The sequence below is a fragment of the Pezoporus flaviventris genome, unplaced genomic scaffold (genome assembly GCF_033815535.1).
Source record: "Pezoporus flaviventris isolate CSIRO_AGI_PZ_B2104156 unplaced genomic scaffold, CSIRO_AGI_Pfla_v1 ptg000066l, whole genome shotgun sequence".
In the NCBI taxonomy this organism is placed as follows: Eukaryota; Metazoa; Chordata; class Aves; order Psittaciformes; family Psittacidae; genus Pezoporus; species Pezoporus flaviventris.
In genome coordinates, this window is record NW_026892614.1 from 23,475,352 (window position 1) to 23,496,931 (window position 21,580).

General features: G+C 40.3%; 1 protein-coding gene across 2 annotated transcripts in view; it reads right to left on the bottom strand.

The window, feature by feature from the left end:
• The window catches only part of SYNE1 (spectrin repeat containing nuclear envelope protein 1), a 291,988-nt gene extending 271,290 nt beyond the window's left edge, over positions 1-20,698 (bottom strand). Inside the window, exons 1-2 of one of the 2 annotated variants that reach the window (XM_061471557.1) lie at positions 20,620-20,698; positions 10,422-10,659 (exon numbers count right to left, since the gene is read on the bottom strand). In XM_061471557.1, the coding sequence (XP_061327541.1) occupies positions 10,422-10,485 (64 nt within the window). In that variant the 5' untranslated portion in view covers positions 10,486-10,659; positions 20,620-20,698. Of the gene's footprint in view, positions 1-10,421; positions 10,660-20,085; positions 20,336-20,619 lie in introns of those variants that run through there. The other variant, XM_061471555.1, reaches the window with a different exon arrangement.
• Positions 20,699-21,580: the final 882 nt, after the last annotated feature.

Here is a 21,580-nt window from a genome sequence, read left to right on the forward strand (position 1 = left end):
GCACTATATGGTGAAGCTCTACCTCTCCAGGTACACCAGTGATTGATAACCTCCAGGCAGGCTGGTGGAGTTATGACAGCCTATGCAATTATGACAAGCAGCTGCATTGTATAAGTAAGGTGCAGAAAACATAGGAATGATATGTTTGTACAGGCCTTCAGCATCTCTGTAAGACAATGATAAATTTTCCCTGGCAATTCCACTAGCATAGCTAAAAAGAAACTCGATGACTTGGGTAAACTAAATTTTAACTCTCATTCTGCAGCAATGACTATGCAGTTATAGATGTTACTAAATGTTCAAGATACCATATCAGGCTGATTATAATGACAGTCTTTAGCCTGAAGATTCATAGGTTTTGCAGGTTTGTGTCACAAGCCTAATAGTGTTATAAAAAGGTTACATACATTCCCCATAGATACTTAAACCAATGTGCATTGGTGAGGGCATAACATTAAAAGTACTAAAAATATGCCATAAATACTGAAATGTAATTACATAAAATCTAGTGAAATCACAGTAAGAGAAGTTCCACAAATTATGTCTCTTAATATATTAACGATCACATCCCGTGTAATGAAAACTCCAAACAATATTTGACAATGCTATGTTAACAAAGACTCCTCAGCAGGTGAAGCTGAGAGAGGTACCAGCCAGAGTGAGTGAGGAAGGCAGGTTGAGGTGTGGGGTCTTGGCCTCCACACAGGCTGTGCCAAGGCTGGAGGCAGGAGGAACTGTCCTCGTTGCTCAACAGTTATTTGGTATTACTCATTCTTCCACACTTAACTTGGGGTGATTTATCCTGAAACATCAGGATGCTTTTCTTCTAGGTCCCTAGCAGTTCCTATATTGAATTAAAATCATCACTAAGAACCCAAAATAAACCTGTATCTGTTTCAACAGATAGGATGGAGGCTAGCTTTTACAATTAGCCCTAGTTCCTTCACACACCTTCCAAAAAGAACGTTCTGTGTGGACCAGACCCAAATTGGTCTACTAATAAATGAGAAAAATAAAATATACACAAAACCAAACAACCATAACTTGAATATAAATATCACCTGTGCAATTAAGTAATCAATTATAACTTCCTGTAAAATTTAATATATTTCAAGCATTTCCTTTTACTGTGGAGAAATAAATTCCAAAGAGCTGGGGGGTGGGGTGTAGCTGAGTTTGCTTTTTTGTTTTGCTTTTTAATTTTTTGTTCCTCTTTCTTCTTTTTTAAATAGACCATTGGATTCTTAATAGGTTGTTGACACTTCCTTCATAAAACTCCTTCTCATCTTAGATGAAAGACAGAACAAGTAGCCTGTTTTCTTGCACACAGTAATAGATGATTCACTTGGATGCATATAACTGCCATCTAAAAAACTTCAGTGTGGGTCTAAAATAGGATTCTGTGATATGACTCACAAGAAACTTTGTGACAGAAACTAAGATATTTTAAGCAAATGAAGTCTAAACTGCAAAATAAAAACTACATTCTAGAAATGGTCTGTGGAATAAATCACTAAAAATCTTAGGTGTTATTTTTTTTTAATCTGTGTTTTATCAACCTGCAAGTATATTCTTTGAAGCATATTATCACCCTGATAATTAAAGGTAGTGAGGCCTCTGATTTCCACAAAAGGGCAAAACAGAATTACAGGAAAAAAGCACAATTTTCTCAACGAAATATTTTGCCTTTACACTACATAAGCTTACATCAGTATACAAGCATGACTACCAATAGCTCCTCTGCAAAACTATTTTAATGCTTATTAATTAGTAACTAGGGACAAGAGACACGTCCTCCTGTAATTTTCAGATCCTGTAGTATTAAAAAACAACAGAGATGGCATTCCAAAAGGGAAGGCTATTTATGATGATGACAACTTGTGATTTCCAAATTTAGTAATATACCAAAATGTACAAAATGTATTCTAGGAAAATACTACTGCACAGCTGTGAGAAGATAAAGCTTAATTTTTCATGACTGCAGCATACTGTGATATAACACAGGGAATGAATCAGATGTCATAAGACAAACAAATGTCAAATGTCATAACCTGCATAGAAAAACCTGAAAGCATATTTTTAAGATATTCTGCATCCTGATACCCCAGCTCAATGCTATTACTACAATAACTGTCTAGCAGCCTTTCAGAATAAAAGGAGTGCTCTCAAAAATACTTACTACTGTAATATTTTCCTTCTCAAAAATCTTTATTTCACTAAACCCTCAAAACTGACACATTATTGTTCCTATTTAGACTTCATGAAATATCACCCCTTTCACACCAGTAAGGCACCAGTATGGCAGATGATATTTTAAGATAAAGTCTTAACTGGAAACATTTTTTGAGCCTCATATAGGGATTTATCACAACCAACGTTAAGCAGCTGCCATGTAGATGCCTACATACAAACTTGTCAAACCAGACTGAGCAGAGTGGAGCTGCTGAAGACAGGTTTGTATAAAACACAATTCGCCTGACACATTTTGAATATCCACTATATTTCAGAAGCACTATACTTTCAACCTCTGCCTATAAAATGATTCAAGGAAGATTTTCCTCTTGCTTTTTGCCTCCTGAATTTTGTGCAATGAGTCCTGTCCTCAGTGTTTAGATTGAAGCATATAAGAAGAATATAAATTTTTGAGCTGTGTTCCCACAGAATCAAATGAAAGCAGTCTCAGTGTGAGACACTACATCTCAACCATTTTCTCCCCTAAACATAATCTTTATCCTAGGTGGAAATTGAAAAAATAAAAAAAAAAACAACAACCAAACAAAAAACATGCTGATTTCCCTTAAACAGCAACTCAAATGCAAATATGTTTGTCATTTGTATCATCTCTGTGATCTTTAGTGCTCTGTATCCTAGTTGACCATCAACCAAGTGGAAAGTGGATCACAGATTAGTTTACTAACCGGTGAGAACTGTGCTGGGATCACCAACAGTACAAGCAAGAAAAAAAATAAGTAGGAATATTTTGATTTATATTACATTATTAATTTGGGAAGAAAAAGCAGTAGAAAAGTAAGCAATGAGATGGCAATGTTAACTTACTAAATATTAAAAAAAATATTTTAAATTACTAACTTGGAACTTGTTAACAAAGCAAAAAAACTCTAAAAATCAGAAAATAGGACCATGCTTCTCTAAAATAAATGCTGCATTGCACAGACTGGTCCAGGATTCTGCTCTCACTGATAACACAAAATGAAAGCTAACTGCAATAAAACAAAATCATAGAATGGTTTGGGATGGAGGGAGCTTAAAGATCAGCTCTTTTCTACCTCCCTGCCACAGGGAGGGACACCTTCCATTAGACCAGGGTGCTCAAAGTCCCATCCAACCTGGCCTTGAACACTGACAGGGATGGGGCAGCCATAACTTCTCTGGGCAGCCATAACTTCTCTGGGCAGCCTGTGCCAGTGTCTCACCACCCTCACAGTGAAGAATTTCTTCCTAATACCTAACCTAAATCTACCCTCTTTCAGTTTAAAGCCATCCTTTGTCTTATCTCTACATGCCCTTGTAAAAATTTCTCCAGATTTCTTACAGACCCTCTTTAGGTACTGGAAGGCTGCTATAAAGTCTCCCCAGAGCCTTCTCCAGGCTGAACAAACCCAACTCTCAGCCTGTCTTCACAGGAGAAGTGCGACAGCCCTCTCATTATCTTCATGGCCCTTTTCTGGACTTACTTATGCAGGTCCAAATCCCTCTTGTGTTAGAGGCTCCAGAGCCCCCATAATACACAATACCTAGAATTCAGTTCATACTTCAGTCATTTGTGCTGCTACCAAAATGGTTTGATTGTATCATTTTCCTGACAGTTTTGCAATACATACAGATAGCTCAGAACTTACCTATTTTTGACAGAAATACATCAGATTAAAACTATTAGATTCCTTAATCAGAAGAACCCTGAAGTAGATCCTCACAGGACTTGCTTCCATGTGCATAAACCAGAATTAAATACTTCTAGCTATGGTGATTTTACAGCTAGCCTTAGCAACTTTCCTTACCCAATGTTAACTAATATTTAACCTGATTGCCCCTGGCTGCAGCCTAACTCTTTTCACATGTTTTTGTTGGAGTAAATGAAAACACATGATCTCTTTTCTTTCTTTTTTTACCCTTTAGTGATTTTCCTTGCAGCTATGTTTGGGTTTGTTTATGATCTGTCTTAACCTTCAAACATATAGCATGTATTTCAGTATTTTGTTCTGAAACAATACTAAAATTTTCTCACATTGAAAAAAAAAAAGAAAAAAAAAAAAAATTGAAAACCTGGTTGAATTTGTCCTGTTAAGTAACATGTGGGCTGTAATGTTATTCAGATTCCCAGTTCATTATTTAGATCTACCTGGCCTTCAGGTCATACAGTCTACAGAGTCAGTAGAGCCAGAAGAGTCTATTTTCCCTTAACACACTGCCAATGAGTAATGAATTGCCTTAGACTTACCTGAGTAATGAATTGCCACAAGACTTACCTGTGTAATAATTGACACTGGCATCTTTTTTAACTCAAGAATCTTCTAAATACAAGAAAGCTCCAAGAATCGAACTGGGACATTTCAGAGAGTGAGACTGCAAAGAAAATGCAGCAGCACCAGGACTACATGGAATCAGCATATAACAGAAAACTGACAAAAGGAAACCTTAACTGGGGCAATATTTGTGATGTGGGCATAAAACTCAGCTGTGCAAAGCGTGCAACATGCCCCTCCTGACCAAGCCCACTTTTTCAACTGAGCTCACATTTACAAATGTGATCTGGCCATTTGATTTTGCAGATAATAAAAAGGCAAATTGCACTGAAAGGGGAGACCCTGCCACTCCAGTTTTTGCCAGGACCAAACCTGACCTCTACAAATTAATTTTCAGCTGGTTCAGGTCCAAGGTAAGAGAAGGAAGAGCACTGGTGTAAACAAAATTCGGAACATGAACACAGTGAAGCAAGGTAGCTCTCAGTAGCAGGTATATGTTAAATCAGGTTATCCTAATGTCCAACTGTGGCTCTTGGCACTGTTGACTTAGAGTGAAAACAACCAGAGAAAAACACTGAAAAAGGTACATATTAACAAAGTGCCTATCAGCTAAATATAAAAAGATCTACTGATTAGTTAATGGCTAATATTAGTATGGTTTGGAAAAGAAATGCTCAGATGTAAAAGGAAGAAAAAGAAGAGCTAAAATGTAAGCGAAGAAAAGAGGGAGAAGGAAAGACAATCCAGAAGAAAACCAACTCACAGCTTTCTGTGAATAGCACTAATACATGGAAGGAATTCAAACTAGAGATGATACTCGGCTGTAGGTAACTACACAAAACAAGGACTGGACTACAGGCTGATTTGACCTGTGTGTATTGAAGTTTTTCATGAGCGTATGAAGATTACCAGAACTATGGGTCCTTTCCAACACAGTGGGTCTTCATGAATGACCCTGTTGCTCACTTTCCCACCCTAGCTTTTCCTACACAATAAAGTGTTTCTACAGAGAGTTTACAAAAGACCAAGATACCCACAAGCCAACAGGAGTTTAAGAGCCTAGAACAGTGTTGCAACTATTTAAGAACAGTGGTGCAACTATTTAAGAACAGTGGTGCAATCCAGAAATAAAAGAATTATTCTCAATCTTCTGTTTATGTTTTCATGTCATTTGTAGAGGCTTTTTAAGACAACAAATTGATTGTCTTATAATATTGTTTAAATAGCTGTACTTTGTATGGCCTGGAACTGGTTTTGCTGAATGAGGTTAAAATGGATGACTGTCTCAAAATATTGGTATTAACAGAGCAACTTAACTGGGGTGGCATATACATTAAGATTGTAGTGCTCACTGAATTTTTGCGATCCACTATAGTTAGGGACAAAAATGTCCTTGACTAAATGGACGACCACCCGTGCTGCTCAGAAAAATCTCTACCCAGTACAGACTACTAAATGTGAAAATGGAGAAAACAAAGAGAGGGAAGGAAAAGGAGGAACAAGAAAAGCCTGTGGTTACAGCGACTGTACAACATCACCTTACAAGCCAATTAACAGTGAGTCAGCATACAGGAGTGACAAGGTCCAGAAGAATGGGACACTGACTTTCTTGGTTTGTCCTTTCTTTTTTTTTCTCCAGAACAGAATAAGCATGATTGAAATTTGTGTGTAACAGTGTAGTACTTACAGAAAAGGCTGTTTCATGATGGAAGAGATTACAAGGAAATAAGAGGTTTACTAGCTTGTTTTTCTGACACTCCATGCTTTGACTTTTGCAGCTGTTAAAAATGCTGTAATTATCTTCAATGTATGACCAGCTTTAATGCTAGTGAATCTTGTACTTCCTGTAAATTAAGGAGCACTGTTTTTGTGCCAATTGGCATCTAATTCTTTAAGTAATCCCAAAGACAATCCCAGGAATGTAATTCAAATCAGTTGTGTACACTGGTTCTGCTTGGGTTTTGTGAGTGCTTTTATAATATGAACAGGGAAGGATAAGCATAACGTACTGTAGAAAACCTTGAATTGTGCTAGCAAGGAATAAATTATGCAAATAATTACATGAAAGAATGTCATCAGTTCATTCTGTAGTACTACTATCTGAGGATGGGTTCCCCATGCTTAAACTCAGGAATGAAAAACATCAGGTGTCATCTCTGTATTCTCTCATCTCTCCCTTTAGGCAATGAGGAGAGATAAGCACTTTAAGAAAATTAATTACACCCTTCTTGCACATATGCCATAGGTTACATTAGATCCTGTAGAGGTCACACCACCATTTAAGTTCCTGGAAGCCCGAATTTCCTGACCCAGGTGAGATGGACTTGGCAGCCCCTGTGCACTGAGTAGGGTAGCATAGTTTGAGCGAGTGCTGAGGGAAGGATAAGTAGTAAGCAGAAGCTAGTGGAAAGATGCCACATGCAACTAAAGGTATGTGACTAGCAAGAGTGAGATAGAGAGCAACTATGACTTCTTGTAGATTTACACCTACCTTCCTGACTATGATTATTATGGAGGTGGCCTATCCACAGATCCACCTCTCCACCTTTCCATTTAAAGTGGCAAGACCACTCTTTTCTGCAACCCTTGCCTGTATGTTACCAAATTTGCAGAATTAAAATATAATAGGAAGGATTTTTGCTTCAAACCCAGATCCTTATTAATTAAAATTCAAGTGACAAAGGATCATACTCCTTCTGGAGTGGCTTGTCTCTCTCCCTTTAGTGCAGACTGAGCTACAACGAATAGCCCTATGTCTCAACTTTCATCAGGATGACCGAGATGATGAAATTAGAGATGGTAAATCTTACTGTCAGTGCCCACCTTTCTCCTGTGCCCTGCTGGACTGGACTAAAGGTCCTCCATACTTCTGGGCAAAGAGTACAATACTTCTACAAGCCTTTAACTGGGCATTACAAGATGAGACAGGTTGTACATCCACTTGCATACAAACCCACAGCCCAGAACGCTTCATTATCCTTATGATTGTTTGTCCCAAGTGGACTTCTGAGGCAGTGATATGCAGTCTTATTCAAAAACTCTGTAACAGTTCCAGAGTGCATTGCAACTGTTATAATCACCAAAGCAAAGTGCAAGGCTTTTTTAAAAACAAACAAACTCAAACAAACAAAACAACCCCCCCCCCCAAAAAACCTCAAAGAAAAAAAAAATAACCAAAATAAACCAACAAGAATCAACAGAAACCAACAAAACAAACCAAACAAAAGAAAACCAACCAACCAAAGAACCCAATAAAAACCAAACCAAACCAAAACCTACCAAAACAATACACCAGAACCAACTTTGTTGCTCATTGTCAGTTTTTAGGACAGCTGATGTAACTGCACTCACTTACAGGATGTACAACAGAGATTTCAAAACTGGTGCTGAGAATTCCAGTGAAGAGTGGCACTTTTCTGGTCTTTCCTACACTCTCCCACTACAAACACTGGAAATATGTGAGGTGGATATGAGACAGCAGTGTGGAGGAGGGAGCACAGCTTGCTTTACCTCTCTCCAATGCTGACAAATGCCCAGCACTGACATCTGCCAGCTTTGACAGTGTCACACAAGAAGTCTTCTGCCTCAGCTTACAGCCAGGTACAAAAGCAGGTGTTGTGAAACACAACTGCTACCTTGGCATTGACTGAGGATCCTCCAAGCCACCTCCATTCCTATTACACTGTGAATACTGTCAGTTCTACTCTCACCTTGAGCTGTACACGCAGTTCCAACTGCACCAATTCTGGGCTGCCATGCAAACACGACAAGAAACATCTTTGCATTCCTATGTTCATATCTGCTCCTATTTCAGCTTACTATAATTTCTGAAAGGCAGAGCAACCTTAATTCACAAGGGCTAATGTCATCGCACTGCAGACTGCATGCTCATCCATAATGCAGAACTACAGACTAAAAAAAGACTTCGGCTACAAGCACTCTAATCTTGGCACAGGTGATTTACTGAAGTATTGCTTCTGCAGCAAAACTCAGATCCCAGCAACACGAAGCTGAACTGATTTCATCTGAGAAGCAAAGAATCCAGTTATAGGTGCGACTGTAAACTAACACGCAATGCCAAATTTGCAGTTAGTTCATATGTTTTCTTTTAAAATGTCTTCAATTAAAAGGTCACTTCATTATTTTTGCTTTATTTCCAGAAAGATGAAGCCCACGAACACAAAGCAGACTGAACTATATATCAGAATTCAGCAGAGCAAAATACATAGAAGTTAGAAACAATTATGTAAAATACCTAGAGTGCAAATTAACAGAACAGCCATTTTGTGAGTGACAGCTACACGGATGTTTAGAAAGTTAGTATGTAACAATCTTATAATTAATAGGTCCACATGCTCTGTAAATACCTCATGTAGCATCCTCCTTACTCACTGCTTCAGAGTACGAGCCTGGATAATCCTCCCCGAACACAGCTCAGCTCCTTGATCCCTTCCTTTGCAATATGCCTCCATAACCTCCAAGAACCTCTGCCATTTCTCATACCTATTTCTTCATATTCTTTGGAAAGTCTCTGAGCTTCATAATTATTTCATTTCTTGCTTCAAAACTCATTTTTTTTTCCCCTGGAATTTTTATTAAGAACATATTATCTTTTACACACACACATATATATATACACACACAGAGATTACTAAAACCCTTGCCTGCTCTGTGGGCAAGGTTGCCTCATTGTACCCTTGCACTCTCATTCATTTGCATCATCCTGGAGTGTCTTATCCTAATGCTTAAACCACACACTCTCTGGGCAGGGAATATTTCCTCACTATGTTTGTGGGCACTTTGAGCAACCACTTAGTAAGACTGCAGCCTAAGAATTAGCCAACACAAAAATAACACGGGAAAAGATAGTAACTGTATAACAAGCTGGGGAACAACAAGCAGAAGCATTTTGGAATTGCAAAAGTGCTGTAGCAGGTCTAGATAGGACAGACCACGCATCTTTGTTTACTCCTTTATTTATATACTGAGACTACATGGAAATTATGCCTGCTAGTCGTAGCTGGTGGCTTGGAAACTGAGTTTAAATATCCTGAACTGAAAAACAATAAATGGAAGGAAAAGCCATGAGAAAATAAAGCTTCCAGATTTAGAAGATGCAGAGAGAGACAGTAAGGGTTATGTGCCTTTAAGCTTTTGATGAAGTCAGTAGAAGCTGGTGTGTAAAGAAAGTAAGAGGTCAGGGATTTATGGTCAAGTTTAAAAGTCAGGAGTGAAACAGTACAGCAGCACTGATGTTTTGTTTCTAGTCAATATCATCATTTGAACAAAACCATACATTCTGAATGCATGATTTTAGCTGCAGCAATTAGATATATACCTTCTAAAAAGATAAAACTATTAATGCTTTACTATAAGAACTTAAAACCATAAAGAATACTCAATGAATAGTGTAAAGACATCCTGTAGTATGTTATTGAAAAGGTTACTAACTTCCACACTAATAATTAGCTTACTGAGTTATGAATTCTTCAACACTTAACAACATAATGACGTATAGCTCTTGTTTAAAGGCAGCAAGTATTGTTAAACTAGTAAATATTAGTTTATCAGTAGAGCAGATCTACCTGTAGAGTTTATAGCTGAAAAAAGGACAGATATAATTTCTATTCTCTTTTCTATGAGAAAACTGATGAACAATTAGATCATGTGCAGGAAACAGAAATCAGTCTCATAATCTTAAATTCATTGTCCTATCAGATGGATATCTGCTGCTTTTAAACACCTCTAATTAATGCTATACTAAAGGACTACTTTAATCAGAGTCCTTCAGATATACTACAAACATTTTCCAGTAGGCAAGTTTGGAACAGTTATTAAACTTCAGAAATACTGTCATGACTCTGCACCACAGCAAAAAACAGGAATCTCCATTTATGAATGGGCGGCAGAGGGCACGAGCCCGAGTCAATCTCTTACCTTGAAGTCGTTGCATGACATTAGCAATATCTCTTGATCTTGCCACTAGTCGGGATGAGGCCATGATCTCTTTGCAGCGAGTCCACTTCCCCTGACAGAGGTCTCCCTCCAAGACAGTGTCCTCAGTGAGATGAGGATCTTTTAGGGTTCAACCCTCTGACTGGGGTAGTCAGATGCCTCCAGTCTAACACCAGCCCTCACAGCACAAGGGAACAACACAGGCAAGCAACCTCAGCACCTGAGAAAGAAAGAACAAGGATTAGAGGAAACTTTTACCATCTCAGCAAACTAAAAAGTCTGAGTCTTAATAGCTGTTTTAACACATAAAGAGAGGTATATTTTAGCCATAGAGTACACCCCAGCCAGACACACAATTAATGCTGAAAGCTTGCTTGGCAATCATCAGTGGAATGAAGCTGCAAAAAAAAATCATTAAAAAAAATTGGCAATGCACCAGACATCAATGCTTTCCTGAGGATGCTTATGGATGTCGTTTTAGAACTAACAATGATGTTATACGTAGTAAAAATAATATTGTAATACTTTCTTGATGTAAATAATATTAAGTGTAAAGGAGGAAAAGGCAAAACACTTGCAAAATTCAAAAGCTGTACAACCCATCCTATTTTACCATGCTGTGAAGGAGCACATAACAGTAACTTGTTGATCAGAATAATCCCTAACTCCACTGGACTGTGTGATCAAATCTGAAATATTGAGATTCATATGCTTTATTACTAAATAAAATCATTTACATTCACTTTTCCAGTGTATAAGGATGTATTTTGTGTCATTTGTCATTTAACATCAAAACCTGTGAAGTAGAACTGCTACATGAACTTAATATAGTAAGATCTACATGACTATAAATCTGGTCCAAAAAAAAAAAAAGATCCAATTAGATTCTTCAGATAATGTAATGTCCTGGGTTCAGCAGTAGCAGTCATTTTTCTCCTTCTTGGTAGCTGGTGCAGTGCTGTGTTTTGACTTTCAGCTCGGGAACAGAGCTGATAACAATGATATTTTGGTTTGGCCAAGGACTTTGTGAGCCTCATGCTCTCCCAGGGAGGAGGGGAAGCCGGGAGGAAGCAGAGACAGGACACCTGACCCAGACTGACCAAAGAGGTATTCCATACCATAGCACGTCATGCCCAGGAGGTAACTGAGAGTTACCCGGAAGGGCTGGGACTGCGGAGTTGGAGGAGGTATGGGTCAGAGCTTGGTCAGGCTGGGGGGGGCGAGTTATCAGTTGGCTGGTGGTGAGGTGTTGTATTCTCTTCCCTTGTTATTTCCTTTATCATTATTATTATTGGTGGTAGCAGTAGTGATTTGTGTTATACCTTAGTTACTAAACTGTTCTCATCTCAACCCATGGGAGTTGCATTCTTTTTGATTCTGCTCTCTGCCCCTCCGGGAGTAGGGGGAGGGAAAGAAGGGGGGGAAGCGAGTGAACGAGCTGTCTGGCTGGGTTTAAACCACAACATGTTATCAATAACGTCTTCTGTGGAACATGTGTATGTATGCAGATGTTTATACTGAGTGTATAGACCAAGAATAACTTGGTTCATACCACACATCCCAAATTCAGGATGATATACAGTTGATTAATATCACAAATATTAGTGGGTTTACTGGCGCTGTGCACTTTCCTTTTTCCCTAGCCCTAAGGTCTGTCAGAGAATAGAGTCCTTCAACTTCAGACAGACAAGCCTTTAGGCCATACAGCTTTAGGCACACTGAACTGTTCTAGAGGAGCTATGTCAACATGTAAGGTCTGCCAGAGGAAATCACATTTCAGCATTTCCTTTTCTGAGCCTTCAAACCCTGCTTGACCAAGGGAACTCCCTGCTTTCCCTCTCACTGATACTTTTATTGTATGTTTACCTTGTATTTTGGATACATAAGCACTGCTCAGGTCTGCAGACTCAGGCTGGCTTTAAATGAGTGGAACTGGGGGAAGCACACTTCCTGTGGATCATCATGTAGGAAAAAGTCCACCATGCACACAAGCTACACTCCTGCATGCCATTGCCAGACTGATTCCAGTACCTACTCTGACGAAGTTGCTGCTATTTTTACTTATGTCTACACTTTGCACAAGACATACAGATGTTCCTATCCCCACTCTCTTCCCATGCATGCCTCTCTTCTCCAGGGATCTCCTCCCTTCTAGTTTTTCACACTTCCATTCCCCTTCCCCACCTTCCAGGCTTTGTCCCGCTCGTTTTCAGGGTGCACAAACACTGTGCGTATCAGTCACCATCTCCCAAACATAGAAAGGCACCCTGGCAGGTAGGAAGCCTCACCTTGCAACAGCTAGGGAGGAGAAGGTACCAGAGAAGGTGCCACCAGCACATCTCTCGGCTGCAACACAGGCTGAGGCTGAGGGTCCTGTGGTGCGACTGAGTTGCCTCACAGAACACTGGCAAGCACAGCTCTTCCAAAAGGAGGTTTTCTGTGGCTCATGCTCACATATGCACATATGCCATCCTGGTAAGCTTTGCTTTCTTTGCCGTAATTAAATGAAACATCAAGTTGTCTAGCCCTATCCAACCCAGAAATATTTGTAACACAGTGGGTTAATGAACCCTTGTTTCTGCAGCAGTGGCACTGCTAATATTTTGAGCAGTACTGTAAGTGAGGTACAGCAACTTTTAATAGCGGGCTGCTAAACTAATTGTTGGGCAGAGATAAGGGGTATTAAAAATGCCTTGTCTGACTGTTTTCTGGCTAAGAGCAGTAACAATATCAGAACACCAGCCCACTCGCACCGTGACGGAGCTGGTGTAAATCAGCTGTATGTGAGCAGATTTAGAGGAGCTGTGGATGATGCTGATCCAACTCCAAGTTAAAAGCGTCTGGGAAATTATAATGAAGATGTATGTTCTATCTACTCATACAGCAGGCTGAGTCACTGTGCAGCAATAATGGCAGACTTGCAATTAATAATTTATCTAGCTGATATTAAATTATAAGCTACATAAGAAGAATCTGTGGTTCTAAATATGGCTCCTCATTCAACAGCTCCTTTGCAAGCAGTGGGAATTAATTCATTCAAAGAAGGCACCAAGTTAGTACAGGTGGGAAGGAGAGATTCTTGTGTGCACAGCCACTCCCACAGGCAGAAAAAAAATAGCTAAAACATCATCAGGATAGATGAAACTAAGCTACACACATACTTCTTGCCTGTCTTCAGCCAACATCTAAAGCTCCAGAGAACAAGAAAAAAATACATGCACAGTCAGCTATTCAGTGTAATGCAGAGGGAAATTTTTTTTCTGATTTCTACATACAGTTAAAGCCTGCAAGAAAAGATTTTTCCTACTGAAAGATTATGTTCCTCAGTTTTGTAAACATTAAGATCTTCATTAAATGTTAACTAAACATTTTCATAGCTGTTACACAAAATAAATAAATAGAATGACCTTTTCATTTCAGTGCCAGGCAAAAAGACGCATCTCAGATGGATGTGTTGTCAAAAGGCTCAGGATTTTTAAAAAGTGTATGGCTTAAATCTCATAAATCTTAGCCTGAAATAAACCTGAGGGACTGTATGAGCTATTCTGTGATTTAGCATTCAACAAGTGATTATTCATTGTTGCTAATTATTAATTTCTTGGTCTGAACATACGGGGAATGAATACACAAGATTGAAATGGAACAGTTTTGCATATAAATTAGATTTTTTTAATTATATTTGCCACTTATTTGGATTTAATGGATGAAGTTAGTTACACTGACATTATTTTCTTGTATTAATGTCCTGGTACTCTGTTTTCAGATGAAAAGAGGAAACACGAACTTGTCTCATATGAAAGCCATTAGGCTTAGCAATCTGCTATAGTAATATACAGTTTACAATTCTCTGGATTGTTTTGTTTCTCTCTTCAAGTAGGATGCCTGTTGTATGGAAGAGACAATAAAAACACTAGATTTATTATGGGCTAACTTTTCCAGGTTCCCAGTGTAATCCTTATTTTTTCATTATCCTTGGCAGTGCTTTGAATTATCTGCAATTAAAAAAGAGAGTATGTTTTCCCTTTACCAGTAAACCTAGAGGACCACCAGCAAGACCAGGCTGTATTTTATCTCTTAGTTCTTAAAATTTATAAAACAGACATGCCTGTTAGCAGCCCGGTTCCAGAAAACCAAAGGGACATCTGCTAGGTGCAGACAACATATGATATTTGAAACAATGGCTGAAGATAAACCTGAACAATAAAAGGGTAAAAAATTCTCTGACTGTCCTTCATGGTTACACAAATTGCAGATAGTCATTATACTGTGTTGATGCCACATATAGCAGCCTGGGGATAATTACTACTGATATGAAAGCATGGTTGTACCAGGAAAGAGTTTTAGACTTCTATAATCTCCTATTATAGCGGCAACGGATAAAGAGACTCCAGACAAGCAACGATAAACACTGATAAACAAGTAAAGGTATGGTTAAGAGCAAGAAATAGGCAGGTGGCAAGCAGCAAAAGGACTGTTTCTAATCTGGGACATATAAAAAGAGATATTTGAGAGGACAAAAACCACAGAGTTAAATTTAAAAAACTCCTGCAGCTAGAAGTCAGATGTTACATAGATACAAGAAATACAGTGGAATAACTAAAAGAACTATAGTACTGAACACAATCTAAAGAATAACAGAAATAAGGTCAAGTGCTGCAGCACAAAGAGGCAGACTTCCCTGGTAAGAAACACTGGTACAGAACTGATCTAGTCAAAAAACACTTCCAGGAAAGAATTTCCAAGCATGGTTTACTGCTGTAGCGCTAGGGGTCCCCTCTGATCCACAGGCTCTGCTTCTGAAACGTAAGTCTTGGAAGTGCTGCCAGACTGATAGATGCTGCTGGAATGGATGCAATTCTGAGGCAGCAGTGATCCTCGTGTCAATCAGGAATAAATGATTCACAGAAAGGTAGGAACCAGAATTTTCTGGAAGTCATAACTGCATTTAAACATCAGACAATCACAGAACCAGCTATTTTAGATTGGGCTTTAGTCAGAAGGAGGGTGGGCTGGGGGAGAGGGCAAAACAAATCATAGAAAATACTTCCAACTAAGGAAATGATTGATGAAGTCCACACTGTTAGAAATATAACCCAAAGCACGTAAGCAGGTCAGAAGATTATCTAAAGAGACAGTGCTCAAAAATAAATAAAAGGGAAATCAGTTACAGAAGTCAACGAGACTGAAGAGCGCAGGGTCCCTCTCCCCTGTGAAACACACTGGAAATTTCTTCAAGCCCAAGGTCCAGTAACTATACACCTATGAAAGGCAGAATAAACCTGTTCCCAGGCATAAATGGAAAAGTTATCAGTCAGAAATAAGTGGGAAGAAATAAAGGATGAGAAGTGAACTGCTCTCCCATAGTTCGTACTCTCCACACGGATGAAGAGAGACTTGACGAAAGCCCAGCTGAGTTAGACTAAGGAAGTGAAGAAAGCAAGCAAACAGTTCTTAGTAAAATAAGTAAAAAGGAAGTAGAAAATAAGATCAAGTGGAGATTAATTTGCTTCCGCTAGTATTATACTGATTTTTCCACTGAACCCAAATCTGAAAGACGAAGGCACAACAGAAATGGAAAAAGCATCACCTGAAATAAAATCAAAGTTAAAAGTGGAAAAAACTTGATAAAATTAATCCCAGAATACTAAAAATTGTGGCTGATGGGTTGAGAATCCATTTGTAAACTTATTTGAATAAATCTGTCAAGCTGCAAGTAATGCCTACTGGATGCATTAAAACTAGGAGCTAGGATGAAGAAATGGGGTGGAGTGATCCAAATGATTCTTATACTATCTTCAAAGAAAATGCAGTACCTCCTCACTGGTCTTCCAAAATCCAGGCCAGCAGAAGAGTACCTTCGCTAATTGTTACAGATGGTTGAGATACAAATCTCTAGCTGCTTGCTTAAACCCAATGTATCCCAAGTCAGTGCGTACTGGAACTTTCCCAAGTCCAACGGGACATAACTGTGTACCACATAAGGTCATGGAAAATAAAATTTTGGCTCTGAAACGTGTTTTTGATAGCACTGTCACTCTGTGCTTCCCTTCTCTACTTGAATAGAAAAAGGTGGAAGAAGAGACAGGTTATAACCTTTGACAAAGAACACTTTGAAACAGGAACACTAAAATGAGATGTTCTCACTGACCATCCAACCCCAAACTGACTTAGGTGCAGTAGTAACCTGAAGGTATTAAAATCTGTTTGTCTTGGGGAGTGTAGGGAGGAAGAGAGAGACAAGTTTGGGTCCTTTCTGGAGGTCCAGATTATTTTGATTCCTCTAGTCATTCTTCAGCATTACCTGGAGCTGAACAAGAGTTTCTCATTTTGCAGAAGGTTGAGGGTTTGCAACAGCAATTTATTAATTTGGAAAATTCAAGCTAATTTGCATATCTGGCATTCAAAACCATGCCCTATATGGCACACTGTTTATCTAGACGTTTTATCTATAACTGTATTCTAGTATTTACAAATTATTTGTAGGGCCTTAGCCATGCACACACCTATGTATGTATTTACATTTCAGCAAGTGAATGCTTTATTTTTTACTATTAGTCGTCTTTAGGGATAGGCAAAACTCCAAGGGTATGAAACTCTGATTCTTGTCGAGAAAGCCGTAATTCTATTTGAACACAAAATGCAAAGTGTTCAAGGAGAAAATAGATGGCAGAGACTTGTTATTTTTTCTAAAAACTATCAGAACATACATTGTTAGATATATTCAAAGAAAGGTCATTCACTTTCTGATATGAAATGTTAAATACAGTGTATGCTACATTTTAGTAATCCTGCTATTGAAATTCTTCAGGAATATATTATAGTTTCTATAGATGTTGGTAACAGCAGTAGACTGGGATCAGTAGCTCATAACCTTCTACAAACACAGGATATTATCCTTGCCTCATAGAGCTTTCTATCTGTACAGACAAAGACAGGCCAAGATTAAGATCAGAGGTCACAATACGCAGGCAAATAGGACAGAGTGAAGTTTGGCTATAATTTGTAAGCTGGTAGGAGAGCCACTACTGATTTTTCTCTTTTAATACTGATATGGCACCTAGGATTTCTATGGCATAATATTGCCTATAGCAGGAGGATCTTGCACAGATACATCTGTAGGAGAAAAAAAAAACAGGCCACTAAAATAGAAATAATGAGGTATCTCAGGAAAGGGTGGGTCAAGCCAAGTCCAAGATAAGAAGTAAGCATCAATTCTTTGGTATTTCTGCACATCTCCCAGGCAAGATAGCTTAGCTGAAGTATAGTTTGTGAGCGAGGGGCAAATACAGTTGCCATATGAACAGAAAAGCAGAAACTCCTCTGTTTTTCCCATTAAATCTGTGCTTTTGAGTGAAACAAAAGTGAAAGTTCAGTTGCTTCAGAGATACACTGCTACTGTTATTTTTGTGACCTCTAAGGAGACACAAGAGCACTAAAGTTTTGTCACTAGCTATAGTAACGGATAAGTATAGAAATAATTATGTTTGATTATATACTTTCCCAATAACCACAGCCACTACTTGAAAAGAAAAAAACTGAACCACAACTGACTTCCTTTAACAAAGCATAACTGAGCTGTGTTAATGTGATGTCTGTCCAAAGAGTGAATACATGTGGGTGTCTCCTGGGGACTGATCCACTGAATGCCTGTAGACCCACACTGATCACTCTCCAAGCACGGACCCTGAAAGTTCTCCAGGAATTCACACCTTGTTCAGTGCCTCACCCAGCAAAATCCTCCTCAAGGCCAGGCACTATCTTCTCCCCTAATGCATTTACATACTGAAAGGTGCTGCTCCTCCTTCCCTGTGCTCCTCTACTCTCACTGACAGAGTATTAAAATGTAAGCTTGAGCAACATACTTGCTGGCAGGCTGCATAACTCAGCATAGCTCTACTGCACAAGGAGGTGTTCCTAAGGTTCCAAAGTAAAAAAAAAAACAAAAAAACACAAACAAAATCTTTGAGGATTCTTCTGTTTAATAAAGAGAAAGTAATGCTGCATGAAGGGGTACAGTCATGATGAGGTTCTTGTGTCTGTACTAAGTGCAGCAGTCCAAATCATTACTGGCACTCCTTAAAATTAATTAAAGTAAAAATAAAATATAAAATAAAATAATAAAATTAAATTAAAATAAGTATCAAACCTGTAAAATATGTTTGGGTTCATCAGTTATTAATACCTATCCATTCATATTTTGTATTCAGCAACACAGAATTTCCACTGACAAGTGTAATCTCTGAAGGTACTATTAAACAACCAACCAAATCACCCCAGACGCTATGAACAGGAATTAAATGAACATTGGGGAAGTGGAGAGATTATTACTTCTACTTTCACACCCAGCAAGAGTTTACAAAGATGAACATCGAATCATTCCAACATGCAGCACCATGTTCAGTCTGGAGAGCTCCTTTTTCCAGGGGAAACTTTGGTGCTTTAAGGAGTATGGTAAACATCCCATATGACAATGGATATGGACTCTTACCAGAACACTAAAAAAAAAAATAAAGTTTACAAATTTTAACACTGCACCTCACAAACCAGTTTTGTCATGTCACTCAGAACACAACTCTTAGTGCAACAAAGACAGCATTTACCCATTAAAATAACATAGCACCCTGATATTCTCTGCCCAGTGGCAAAATTTAACATAGCTCATCAGCATTTATAGCTTGGGATCTGGTTTGAGTGTTAAAGTGCACACAAGAATCATGAAAATAATTATCAGAGACGAGAGAAGGCAAACAATCCATCACTAGTACTACTACAGGAAAGTGTGTGCCTGTTAACAGTCTTTCAACAGGCTCCGAGCTTGAAAAGTGCTGGCAAGCAGCCAGAAACACCACATACTATTTGCCTACAAGCCACATAGGTACAAATCCCTCACAGTGATGAGCACTGGAGTTTCCCTCAGCATCATGTAGGTGATTTACATACGTAATTCCTCATCAGTTTGCAAAAACTGGTCTACTGTAGCAGATTACAATTAGTTTTACAAGCACTCTTCCCCAGCATGAACATGGTTGAAAATATGACGGTCAGAATCCTAGTTAACAACCTTGTCTGTTAGTATTTCAGCAGGTCTCACCTCCGGGGAGTTACCACATATACCACAGAACATAGGGACTCTCGCATCATTGTTGTAGTGCACTTATCTTTTTTTGCACCATCACTGCAGAAAACCCAGCCTAACACAGGCTTCTTGGAATTGCACGGGAATACTCAGATCTTCCTTGAAGAACTACATTTTGGCCTGCAGTGTGTGACTGAGCATAAAACCGGGTTTCGCTGCAACACACACGTGGACTCAGAGGGCGAACCACAGCCCTCCTCCGGGATTTTCTACCCCCGTACTCAGAAAAGCCAAAACCTCAAATCCACGCAGGAAAACGCAGACTCCGCAACCACGGCAGCGAGTTCCGATTAACCTCAAGAGAGTTTGGTTCTGCGGAGAAGGCAGCGGCTGGAGAGGGGTGCAGCCGGCAGAGGCTGCCCCATGGGGGGTCCCTTCTTCCTGACCCCGGTCCAGCGCTCACCCTGGGTTTACCGAGGCGGCGGCCCCTACTGAACGCCCGCAGCCCCGCGGGGGGCCGCGCCGCGACTCTGGCACCCCCGGCCCCTCGCCGCCACAGCCGCTCCTTACCTCTGACCGCCGTTCCGCACTGTACCGCTCTGCTCCGCGCCTCGGTGCGCCCGGCGTCGCTCCCTGGTTACCGAGTACGCCACGCCGCGCCGGCCCGCGGCGACGAAGCAGGTGCGGGGGGGCGGAGAGGGCGGCGAGGGGGACTGCGTGTGCGGGCTGCACCAGGCCCGGCCCCAGCAGCGCTTCCCAGGCCGCGGCCACCTCCCGGCTACAGCCCCCCCGCCCGTGCCCCTGAGCCCGCTGTCCTTGCGATGCTCCGCGGGGGGGGGGGGGAAGTGGGCACCTCGCCCCGCCCCAGCGCGGCTGCAGCAGGGCCAGGGAGCCTTGTCCGGGAGCGGCCGCTTTGGGCGCTGCTCTCGGGAGCCGGGGGTTGAGACACCGGCCCCGGCCTCGAGCCTGAACACCCCCCGAACTGCGCTCTGGAGAGGAGCCAGAATACTTCTGAGAATGTATCGGGCTGTCGCTGCTAATTGCTATCACTAGTCGTACTACTGTTATTATTGTTGCATTGCGTACCCTTCTGCAGGGCATTACCTTTAGCGTAGGCTCCAGAGCACCGTCGCGTACAAGGCAGGGAGCTGCACCAGCAAACTGGGACACCACCGGTACTTACATAACAGCAGCAGGACAGAAGCAGCCAGCAAGAGGGTCTGACACTTCTGGGCTCAAAGCACCCTAGCCATGCAAGAGTGTTTGTGACACTGGGATAAAATGTGATCCTGCCTCTTCAAAAGACATTTCTCAATCCCTGAGACTTATCTGTGCTTCCTCCCCCCCCCCCCCCCCCATTTTTATTGTTACAATTAAAGCCAGCTTCATACGGTAGACAGAAGGATATTCTTCTGCTTAAGGGATTGCTCATCTCTGGTCTTCATCGCTGCGAAAGAAAAACACTCATATAGAGCAGAAGTTGGGAGAAATGGTGCCAATGTACCCCTTGGTTTTCATCTTTTTGGCAGTGCTGCAGTGATTCTACATTAGCATGCAGTGTGTTTACTGGGTGGATGGATGAAATCCGAGTTAGGCAGCAATGATTACTCAGCACCATCCCTTCCTTTAGTGCTACTCATGTTCACATTAGGGCTACCCTTCTGACAGGAACACTTACACTTGTGTCACTTAATTCTGACACAACACACAGTTACGGATCACACACTTGGAGCCAGGATACCCTGTGGAAGAATCAGAAATACCAGGATTCTTGTGAAACTGAGGTGTGTGTATCTAGGTCACCTCCAGCTGTCCACAAAAACTCTCTCTTCATGACAATGAGTGTAGCCAGGGATATGGGACCTGAAATTTTCTCCTCTTGAGAGGAGAAATTTTCTCCTCTTGAGAGTTGTGGGGGCTTTGTTTTGGGTTGGGTTTTGTTTGCTTTGATTTTCCTTTGGTTGGGGTTTTATTTGGTTTTTTTATTATTATTATTTGGCTGGTTTTGATTTTTTGTTTGTAATTTGGTGTTTGTTTGTTTGTTTGTTTAGGGGTTTTGTGTGGG